The sequence below is a fragment of the Sceloporus occidentalis genome, unplaced genomic scaffold, assembly GCF_023333645.1.
Source record: "Sceloporus occidentalis isolate IW3139 unplaced genomic scaffold, rSceOcc1.0.p SCAF_9, whole genome shotgun sequence".
NCBI classification, from domain to species: domain Eukaryota; kingdom Metazoa; phylum Chordata; class Lepidosauria; order Squamata; family Phrynosomatidae; genus Sceloporus; species Sceloporus occidentalis.
In genome coordinates, this window is record NW_028316989.1 from 31,966,477 (window position 1) to 31,978,531 (window position 12,055).

General features: G+C 39.7%; 1 protein-coding gene across 4 annotated transcripts in view; it reads left to right on the forward strand.

Annotated features, from left to right (window-relative positions):
• The window catches only part of NRG4 (neuregulin 4), an 84,257-nt gene that overhangs the window by 55,772 nt on the left and 16,430 nt on the right, over positions 1-12,055 (forward strand). For 3 of the 4 annotated variants that reach the window (XM_089538548.1, XM_089538551.1, XM_089538550.1), the window contains 2 exons: positions 3,690-3,780; positions 8,951-9,016. In XM_089538548.1, coding sequence (XP_089394674.1) covers positions 9,007-9,016 — 10 coding nt within the window. In that variant the 5' untranslated portion in view covers positions 3,690-3,780; positions 8,951-9,006. Of the gene's footprint in view, positions 1-3,368; positions 3,482-3,689; positions 3,781-8,950; positions 9,017-12,055 lie in introns of those variants that run through there. The other variant, XM_089538549.1, reaches the window with a different exon arrangement.

Here is a 12,055-nt window from a genome sequence, read left to right on the forward strand (position 1 = left end):
TTTCTCCAGTTTCCAATATAGCATTATATTATCAGTATAGTCTCAGTACAATGAAGCGTTTGTGATTTCACCCTGAAGTTGTTCATCGGCATTACGTTTGTCATGTTGCACAGTAATCTAATCACTTGGGAATATATGATCATTATGGAGTGAGTGCATTGGACATCTGCTACCAATAGGATTGCACTGGATCTCTTTTATATTGATATCTCAGGAAATATTTTTGGTTCCCATGAAGTAGTTTGACAACTGAGCCTGAAATACCCCTAGAAGCCAAGATGTTATACATGGTATATAACACCGTATAACGCTGTTATACAGACCCCAGCGTATAACAAGGGTCCACTGTACAGTACTGCAGTCTCTGCTGACTTTGGGTTCAGGTTCTACTATCCAGGTCATAGCCTTTCATAGGAAGAAGATTCCCTGCCTTTGCTCTTGCTCATGATGGTACTTTGTGTGAGATGGGTTGTATGTGTAGTTGTTGTTGTTGTTGTTGTTGTTTTGGTAAAACCTGGAGGGATTTAGGACAAAGTTCAGGCTCCATGACACAACAGTGGGTGTTCATGGCGTTTAAAAGGCTTAGGAGTAAAGTCTATTTCTGGAGTTATAGAAGCTCACTTGTAATGAATGGAGAGGCTGTGGCTTCTGAACATATGTGCATAAAGTATACTTTTAGAAGCAAATGGTCTTTGTTGGAGGAGGTACACCTTCTGAAATAGTGAAAGTTGCTATATTATGAGAGGAGATCCTTGTTACTCTTTAGGGAAGAGATTCAATCACAATGCAGATTCAATCCAAGTATCTACACCAGGACACTGAAATTGTCATCTTTGTCTTATGGTATATCAGATATTTCTAATGCTTTTCAATGATTTCAAGGCTGTTACTGAATGTACTACAAATTATAATAAAAGTCACAAAAAAAAAATAAGGCACACAACAATGAAAGTCAACCATAAAATAAACCCGTAATAGTTTTTTGTGGGTTTTTCAGGCTACAGGGCCATGTTTTAGAAGAGTTTATTCCTGACGTTTCGCCAGCAAAAACCCATAATATTTGGGGTCAGCTCAGAAAAGGTTCTGCTAAAAATATTAACTGAGTATAAAGAAATAGCACTCAGGCCATATCAACCGAGGAGCACTGCTTCCAATGCGCAGGACCTAAACTGGGCCATCGAGTAGAAGAGTCCCATGTTCAGCTGCCATGCTGCAGCTTATTTTGGCCACCTTTAAGAGTTTTCTTGCTTTCCCACCTGCAACTGCAAGCAAATTTCAACATGAACAAGTCGGCAGCGCGAAAGAGATCCAGGGATAACTGTGACAACCAAAGATACTTGACAGTGATAAATGCACTCTTATTGCACAAATTAACACTCAGCCGGGAAATAGTTTTTGTTGCAGAAAATACACTTAAGCAGCAAAGTTACATTTTTGGTAAAGCTTTCCATTAAGTTTGGGATAGGTAATTATGCCAAGAAAAGAGCTGCTAAGTTATTTTGTATTTTTCCTTTAGCTGCGCAAAGTTCAGATCTTCCTTGACATGAGTCCTGGAACGAGGACAAAAAGAAGGAAAAAACTGATGTACGTTATTTTATCACAATATTTGGAGAGGGATGTTTTTAGAACACAGAAGGCTGTTAAACAGTAAGGCTCTTAACTGTTTGCTGTCTGTTTCTCCTATTTTCTCACATTCAAACAGTGTTAAAAGAGATAGGTTAATGATACAGTGCAAATCTCTAATTGTATCCAAATTATTATTTCTAAACAATTAATGTAAAACCATCTGAAGAAGCCAAGATAAAGGTATTGAGAACGATCCAAATTGATGGTACGTATCGGCAGATAACTGTGCTAAAAATACTTGTCCATCTTGTTGTTATATGCCTTCAAGTTATTTATGACTTATGGAGCCTAAGGCAAACCTATCACGGGGTTTTCTCAGAAAGGTTTGTTTGGACGGGGTTTGTCTTTGCCTTCCTCTGAAGCTGAGAGAGTGTGACTTGCCCAAGGTTTCCATGGCTGAGTGGGGATCCAAGCTCTAGTCTCCAGAGTCATGCTCCAACCCTCCAGCCATTTGTCCATCTGGTGAAATATAAATACATATGTACAGAATTTATTTGAATTGCATCTTTTACAACATAGTTTTTCAGGCTGTGTGATGACCAGCTTTCATAAAGCTGGATTTTTTTCCATCCCGTTGAGATCAGTAGCAATATTGCACAGGTATCACAATGTGGGATGGTATCACAAAGTGGGGGAGACCCTCTCTCAAACCCCCTCTGAACAAATTTAGCTAAGAAAACCCTATGGCAGGTTCACCTTAAAAGCTGCCATGGCTTGGAAATGCCATGAAAACACACAACAACACCACCAAAGGAACATAAACAGTTGTGTTATACAAAGAGAATATTGGACCATTTAGTTCAGTAAGAACAGCTTTTTTGGATTTCATATAAGGTCTTTCTTAGTTATATCTGGAGACAGAGGAGATTTGAGATGTTCTGTGCGCAAAGCATGTGCTCTTGCCTTGAGTGACAGCCTTCCCCAAAATTTGAAAATGCAAACAATCTTGTGTTTCCGAGCCAAATGCAGTAGTCCCTCCACGTTTGCTGTGCTCTAGTCCTTAGGACTGGAGCGTGGCTTTGGCACGGTTTCTGGCCTCAGTCTTAGGACGCATGCAGCATTTAAACAGCATACCTCCAAAGTGACCCGAAGCAGCTTTATTTTGGCCTGTCTGTATAGGCCGATTGTTACATAAATAAAGTTGGCAGCATGGGCTTTCGTAGACTTCAATCCACTTCCTCAGATGCATATAGTAGACTGAAGTGCTGCCAACGTCTTTCTTTCAGTGATTCTCAAAGGTGCTACAAGATCTCTCTACATACTGATTCTAGAGACTAACACAGCTATGTCTTTGAATTGTCACATAAGCAAAAACTTAAGCAACAGGTTTTGCTAAGGGCCATTGCACAGATCTGATCAAACCACTTATGGGAATAAGCATGCAAGACAAGCACACATGCACAGATGTAATCTCTTTGGGTGTAGGAGCTGATGGGAAATGTAGGTCATGAAACCCAAGGCATTTAGCTACGGCAAGAAAAAGGGCAGGTATTTTCCAAAGTAGTTTGGCATTATCTGCTAAGAGGCTGTAAACTCCATCGGAGTGAAACCAACCGATTTACGTTTGCCTCTTTTGTTGATGTTGCTATTTGGGAGCTATTTTGAAGTCCAGGGAAATGTCAGTGACAGTGCGTTTTCACTTTTACGATCACAACAACGGGGCGGTTCTCCTGGCCTTAGACTTGGCCTCTGTGTACACCTTTGACTATGTCTCAACCTCACCCACGTTGCACTATGCAACCGTATAAATCTCCAGCTTTAAGCATCAGGCGCATAATGCCAGACTTTGCCGGCGAATGCACTGCATGCTCTTTATTTTCCTTCTGGGCAAGCCGTTTAGTATTTTAATATTCAGGTAAGCCACTTCTAGCTTGTTTGCATTTGGGTATTATTATCATTATCATTATTATTATTATTATTGAGGCTACATGCTATTTTTAACTGTATTTCCTTATAGAGCTATAAAGTTAATGGAGTGTACAAGTAAAGAGACGAGCCACAGGGAAAAACTGTGGTTATACTTATGTAATCCGGGGAGTTGTCATTTTGCATTTCTCTTGCAGGATCAGAACACATGAAGAAGCAATAAAGAAGCAGAACCTCCTTGCAAAAAGAAATCATCATCATCATCATTTCTCTGATTGTATTTAAACAGTAAGTATAGATCTTTTTCACCTCCTGATGAAACTTTATGCTACATCACACCGCTTAAAATGAACAATATAGATTCAGGCATTTTCTTCTTCGCAGTGTTGCTATGCTCCTGGGTTTTCCAATCTAAGTGTAAGGTGAAAAAGTTGAACATGAGCTAAAGTGCATTCACAAAGCATCTATGATTTACTGGTGGATTTAGTATCAGTACATAATATAAACCTTAAAAATAAGAACATTGCTACTGAAATTACTGAGTGTTGTATTCTAAATAAATACAGAAAAGGTTATTTAGCAGCTACTTCAGCAAGAAATCCCTGAAGCTGCGATGCTATCACACTTCCTTAGGAGTAAGTTGCCTTGAACTCGGTGCAGCTGACTTCTGAGTAGACATATAGGCTTGCATTGACAAAATGTAATCAGGCTCTCAAGAGATTTTAAAAATAGCTGTGTCTCAACATTGCAAGGTAGTAGTTAGGAAGAGAGTTGCTATCCTTTTAAATTCTTTTCTCTTAAATAACACGTTTCAAGTTTTATTTACTCCAGATAACCTGAAAGAAGGAATGGTCCAAGTTTGTTCTTATGTCTATGAAGGGCTGGGATGCCTTAGCATCAGCCTTCCCTCCAGCCTTAGTCAAACAGAATTTTTCCATACATTATTTTAGTTACCAAAACACTTTCTTTGAAGGCACACAAAGGGTGCCTATATCCATTTCCAAATTTTGATGGCTATCCTATTGTCAGAGTCTTGGTTTTCTTGGTCTCCTTGTATATTTTACATTATAAAATGCAATACTTAATATTGTCCTTTATCTTGAAATCACTGTGTCAATACATAGGACTGAGCAAAACACAGCTCAGATCTCCAGATGTTCTAGAACTGCAATCCTCCTTGTTCCCAGAAAGATGAGGAACTCTGGGGGTGCATCTACACTGCAGAAATAATACAGTTTGACACCACTTTTAAGTGCTGCAGCTCCATCCTGTGGAATCCTGGGACCTATAGTTTTAAAAGGTCTTTAGCCTTTTCTGCCAAAGAGTGCATCACGAAACTACAAATCCTAGGATTCTGTAGGATGGAGCCATGGCAGCTAAAGTGGTGTCAAACTGCATTATTTCTACAGTGTAGATGCACCATATATTCCAGGGGAAGGAACTGGCAAAACAGCCTCTGCATAATCCTTGCCTAAGAAAATCCTGTGAAATCCATGGAGTTGCCCTGTCAACAGGCCACTTGAAGGCATTCACACACATTAAAAACCATCCATACAAACATTGTGCAACAAAGATTTTCTCCGCAGTGGGATCTTTATTTATGTTTTAACTCTTATGCCAGTTCTTCAGGCCATTATAGTAATGCACATGCTCTGAGCGCATTTCTAAAGAGTGGGGCATACATGCAGTAAATAATAAAACCACCACCAACAACAACATGATCATCAGTATTAAAAGGTAAACTGAAATGCATTATTCCCACAGTGTAGATGCACCCAAGGAGTCACAGTACAAGAGTTTATCACACAAAGGAGATCGGGAGTTTATCCCATGAATATCCCGGGAAAATTGCGTAATGATGCATGACAATTTTACATGACGTCGCACAAAACCCGCCATTACAAAGAAGCATTAATGCACATCTTTTTACTTTCGGGATTTCAGCGACAATGCATTTCCGATATCACTTTATTTGCGCAATTGCATGTGATAACCATTCGCCCAATTACTCGCCATTTCCGCTTCATTTGCGGGATGCTTTAAATGCGCTTTAATCTCTCTTTAACACCGAAATCAGCCCCGATGTGATAAACGCCATCATCTGCAAGGCCACCTTTGCAGCCAAGTTATAAAAGTTCTGATTTCTTAATCTTTAGATATACTACCTGAGTATTTGCTATGGAGAAACTTTCCTGGTACCTGCAAGATTCCTGTTGTTAGGTGTGCCTAAAAAGGTCTTTTAGGGCTAGAGCAAGGTATATGTGAGGGGTTTACTGAGGGTTATTTTTGAGTTGAGATTGATTTAATCAGCTGCTGACGTGTAACAACTGTACTAAAAATAGCTGAGTACTCATATAAACACCTGAAGCTGTTGTGTGTTGCAAGGATCTAGCAACATATTTTTTTATGTAAGAGTTCTGAAGATGAGTACAGATGGGAACGACTTGCTGATGATACTTGAAAGAGGAATTTTCTGAACACTTGATGCACTTTTGCAGCACTACTCAACTCCATAAAGCAGAATTTGCTCCCAGGTGTGTGCAAAATTGCAAGTGGTGGATACAAATACATTTTGGAAATACATAACTTCCCTCTATATATATGGATCGTATCCGGTTGTTTAGTCCCAACTAGAGTAGACCCATTCAATCAACGGTTAAACGTTGAGTCAACACAAAGGTCAATCTCACTGATCCACTTGGTCTACTCTAGTTAGGATTAACATTGGGGTTTAAGCTCATATTTTAGAAGACATAGGGATACATATGTGCTTCTTTGGTTAACCTGTTATTTGTCTCATTCTTTGGAGGTTAGTCTAATATTCCATTTCAGTTTGCCTTTTAATACTGAGGACTGTGTTGTTGCTGCTGTTGTTGATCTTGTTCTTATTTATTGCATTTATGCCCTGCTCTTTAGAAATGCTCTCAAAGCATGTGCATTACTCCAATGGCCTGAAGAACCGGCATAAGGATGAAAACATAAATAAAGATCTCACTGTGGAGAAAATCTTTCTTGCAAAATGTTTGCATGGATGGTTTTGTAAAATGTGTGTGACCTGTTGGCAGGGCAAGTCCATGAATTTCATAGGGTTTTCTTAGGCAAAGAATACTCTGAGATGGTTTTGCCGGTTTCTTCCTCTGGAATATATGGCACATGTACACTGTAGAAATAATGCAGCTTGACACCACTTTAACGGTCATGGCCCCATCCTAGAGAATCCTGGGATCTGTAGGTTTGTGAGGTAGCAGCGCCCTTCGCCAGAGAAGGCTAAGGGTCTTGTAAAACTACAAATGCCAGGATTTCATAGCATGGAGCTTCGGTACTCAAAGTAGTGTCAGACTTTATTATTTCTACAATGTAGATGCACCCATGACAGCCAGCATGGTGTAGTGGTTTGAGCATTGGACTATAACTCTGGAGATCAGAGCCTGGTTCCTCGCTCATCCATGGAAACCCATTGGGAGATCTTGGGCAAGTCACACATTCTCAGCCCCAGAAAACCCTGTGATAGTTTTGCCTTAGGGTTGCCATACGTTGGAAGTGACTTGAAGGCACACAATAGCACTTTGCATTTCTATACTGCTTTGTAGTGAACTAAGAACAGCAACAACAAAGATTCACCGATGGCCTACAGCAGCTGGCAGTCATTGGTATCCAAGTATTAACCAGGACTGACCCTGCTTAGCTTCCAAGATCAGATGGGAACTGGTGCCTTTGGTGTATTTAGTCCACTTTAAAATAAAACACCTTACAAACCTCACAGTTATGTATACTAAGTAGTTCCTCTAGCTTTCTTAGAGCGATGCAAGAATGTTCTATACTGCTTAGTTATGTTCCAAAGATATAGCTGTGTTAGTCTGTAGAAACAGTACGTACAGAGATCTTGCAGTACTAAAATGAATATTGAAAGTAGAATGTACTATGCAAGTACAACTCTGCGAGACACTTGCAGCAAAACTGGGCTTTCTTTGGTGCAGCTCTTGGTCGAGGTGGAAAGGTTTGCATATTTTGTACTCCGGGAAATATATAGAGAGAGGTCTTGTAGTGCCTTTGAGACTAACTGAAATAATGCTGCCAACTTCTTTCTTTCAGTTAGTCTCAAAGGTGCTACAAGATATCTCTACATTCGTGGTTATGGTTTCATACATTACTCTTCCCACTTCATGTCAATTTAGCACTACAGGTATTGCTAAATCAGTTGCTAAACCAGTAGTAGGAGCTGCAGTCTACATGTAACTTCAGAAATACTGCAGCCAGTTAGTTAAGAGAAATCATGTCAGACATAATATCAAGGCATGGCTTATCATGACAGCATCCACACTGCACACAATAATCCTGCTTGATACCACTTTGACTGCCATGGCTCAGCTATTGCAAAAGCATTTACATTTCTATACTGCTTCATAGTGGACCCAGCACTCTCTAAGCAGTTTACAATCTGTAAACCAATTGCCCCCAACAATCTGGGGACTCATTTTACTGACCCACGAAAGGATGGAAGGCTGAGTCAACCCTGGAACCCTAGGATTTGAACTCACAACCTTGTGGCTGCAGGACCGCCATTTAACCACTGTGCCACTATGGAATCCTGGGAAATGCAGTTTGCTGAGCTGTAAGGCTAAATGTCTCACAAAATGACCTTCCGCAGAATGCCGTCGCATTGAGCCATGGCCATTAAAGTGGTGTCAAACTGGATTATTTCTGCAGTGACTGTGAATGAGTCCTCCAAAAGCCTCAGGTTCATGCACGCCTCATGCATGGCTATTTTCTCCCCTACGTCCTGTATATGATTCTCAAATTGGGGGAAATAATGCATTTATAATTAATCCAGTATTGAACTACAACAACACTTCCCTGGAATGAAATGAACAGAAATGAACAAGGTGACAATCAGAAGTTATTCAAAGGGCAATTAATACAAGATCATTAATTCCCCACTTTAGTGAATCATACAGGAACCTGAAGTAGCAAATAGGAAGCATTTTATCAAATGCACAGTAGCACAATAGTGTGAATATCAACAAACAAGGGGTTGCAACGCCAGAGAAAAGGGCCGTGCAAAAGCAACAATCATTTTGGTGTTAAACCTAATGAAGGACATTTCATCAAGCACATTTCCTAAACCTTTCCTGCATTTCTTGGCTGGATCCATTTGTTACCAGACAGATAACTTTACTGCAACAAAGTAAAGTCAGATTAAATGGTTTGGAGGGTTTTTTTTAACGGTTTTATTTATTTATTTTTAATCATTATCATTGGGTTAGGCTGCTGAAATTTGTGTAGGAATATTTGCTGTTAGATTTAAAATTAATTGAGTTTGCACAGAGGGTAAGAGATATTTGCTGTCTGCAGTGAGTGAAGCCGTTCATTCAGTTTTAATGCATAGCTGAAATAATCCAAGTTATTGAAGACGTTTGGATTAAAACAAGGTGGGTTTGCTTTTTTCTTTTGTCTTTAGGGCAGTTTTCGAAGAATAGCCTGTGACCAAGAATTACAAAGTGCGGTCAGAATAATATGCGAACAGGTAATTGCATTAAGGTTGTATTAAATCCATTATTGCCACACAACACTCTGGAATAATGTACATCTGTATCTATTCAATGGTGTGATATTTTTGGTGTCTGGTCAGAATCAATCGAGTATTTTGATCATCTTTAGGGTGCTCAAAACCTCTATTGGCAGTTTTGATTTAATTGTGTAAACTATGGTCTGGTTAGTTATGCTCTGAATACAGATAATCCTCTAAACCATAGTTTGGCTAGTAATGATCATGCTCTGAATTCAGATACTCCTCTAAACCATAGTTTGGTTAGTTATGCCATGTTCTGAAGTCAGATAATAATCTAAATAATAGTTTGGCTACTTATGATCATGTTCCAAATTCAAATAATCGTCTAAACCATAGTTTGGTTAGTTATGATCATGCGCTGAATTCAGATAATCCTCTGAATCATAGTTTGGTTAGTTATGATCATGCTCTCAATTCAGATAACCCTCTAAATCACAGTCTGGTTAGTGATTTGAATTACTACTGCCTAGTCTCAGTGATTAACAAATAATGATAAATTCACAATTTAATCTAACATCAGATTGTTTTGGCTCAAGGAGTAGTCAAGGTAAAATTTTTGTCCTAAAAGGAGTCCTGGTGGCGCAGTAGTTAAATGCTGGCACTGCAGCCACAAGGTTGTGAGTTCGAATCCTAGGGTTCCAGGGTTGACTCAGCCTTCCATCCTTTCATAGGTTGATAAAATGAGATTGTAAACCGCTTAGAGAGTGCTGAGTTCACTATTAAGCGGTACAGAAATGTAAAGGCTATTGCTATTGCTATAAAGGCAATGCATATATTTTCCAAAGTGACGTCTTGGAGTTTATAGTCAATGAAAACAAGAGAAATTTTTGGGGAAATATACTGGTGGCTACTGCTGTCACAGCCCCAGAGGAGTGGTTCTGCTGGAATAAACCCATTTCTCATATACTGTTGTTTCCAGCTTTGTGGGGGGAAAGCGTTCAAAAGGCGAGGGGCTGGAGTGGAGACAGCACCTTCTTCATTTCCCCCACTTACCTGAAATAATTATAGCTGCACCCAGAATCCTGAGTAGGTTGCTGTAGTTGTTGCTTTACTATCAAGTGTGAGCGGGGTATTTCAACCTAATGGCGAGGCATCTTTCCAAGTCTAATCTCGCCCCCTTTAAGAGCTGTCAAAACCCAGCATCCCCTTATGTTCAACTTCTTGTTGCTGTCTGCCTTCAAATCGTTTCCAAATTATGGTGACTCTAAGACAAACCTATCATGGGTTTTTCTTGGCCAGGTTTGTCCAGAGGAGGTTTGCCTTTGCCTTCCCCTGAGGCTGAGAGAGTGGGACTTGCCCTAGGTCACCCAGTGGGTTTCATGGCCAAGTAGGGATTCGAACCCTGATCTCCAGAACTATAGCAATTTATAGATTCTGGAAACCACTGACCATGGTCCTTATCTTAGCTTCATCCTCCATCTAAGCAAGAAATTATTTCGAAAAGCTTTCTACAAATCATTGTATTAATAGCACTTAACAGCCCTCTTCTTCTCCTTAGCCCCTCTTTGGTTAGGGAATAACCAAAGTACTGAGCCATGGCAGTTAAAGTAGTCTCAAACTGGATTATTTCTTCAGTGTAGATACAGCCTGTAACTAGAAAGCTATATAACGTGTCTTGGACCAAACTGCATTATTTCTGCAGTGCAGATGCAACCTCGGTCTATTCCTTTATAAACCATTAATTTGCCTCTCTCAATTATCACCAGCTAGAGGTATGATATTATTATTATTATTATTATTATTATTATTATTATTATTATTCCCCCAAAGTGGCACACAAAGCAGCTTACAAATTAAAAAAAAATACAATAAAAAACATAGAAAAGTGAGCATTGAAATGGAATAAAACCAATATAGTATTAAAACACATCACATATAAACTTAATACGACGTTTGCATTTTAGGCCAAAGGCACCAGATCCCCCCAGATCTTGAAAGCTAAGCAGGGTCAACCCTGGAAAGTCCTTGAATGAGAGACCGGGTGCTGGAGGCTCTATTTCTTCAGAGGAAGGAACTGGCAAACCCACCTCTGAATATTTCTTGCAAAACCCTATGTAAAATGAATGGGGCTTCTCTAAGTTAACAGGCAACTTGAAGGCGCGAGCACACAAACATGTATTAACTTCATTTGCAATACAGATTGTAGCCCTGCTTTCCTAAAAATCAGATGCATATGGTTTCCTAACAAACGCCGCAGAATCCGAATAAAAATAGAGATAGAAATTCAGGTTGGATGAGTTTATTCTGTTGGCGGCGAACAGTACTGGAGGAACAAGCAGATCTGGTTGTGATTCTATAAAAAACAACTTATCCCTGTGTAAAAGTACGGAGATCTCCTCCACCCTTCTGACCCGACTCACCTTCTGGCCTGTAACAAAGTCCAAATATAATACTTATATTACTGGCTCTGGTGCAGGACATTGCTCCCACTTTCGCCACAAAGAGTAAGGTTTTTGTATAGGAAGCATCCCAAACCAAGCTGTATCTCTTTTCCTATGTTTGAGAAGTGAAACGTCGCCATAATTTTCCGATGGTTGGGAAAGTGGTATAATAATCTCCCCCCGTTGGCACTGTGTTTCCAGATAAAGACATTCTGCCGCCCCATTTTAAGGTGTCGCTAGAAATAACAGTGACTGTGACACCTAATGTGCAAGTTAGCACATCGCTTCCAAACGTGCGATGCCAGAAATGGATTCGATTTTTAAAGTTTAAAGTGAGAAAAATAATATGTTTCTCTCTCTCGGCACCGTATTCCTGGAATAGCTTTCCTGAGGACTGCCTCTTGCCTCTTCTCTGGCTAGTTTTAAATCTGAATTGAAGACATCCTTGTCTGTTATGGCCCTATACAAATAAACAGTGATGATGATGATAGTAATGATGTTTCCCTTTTTATGGCTTTTATGACAATATTCATTCAAATCACTACTTATGCAGTACTGTATATACTCGACTATAAGTCAACCTCATGTATAAGTCAAAGTCAGGTTTTGAGGC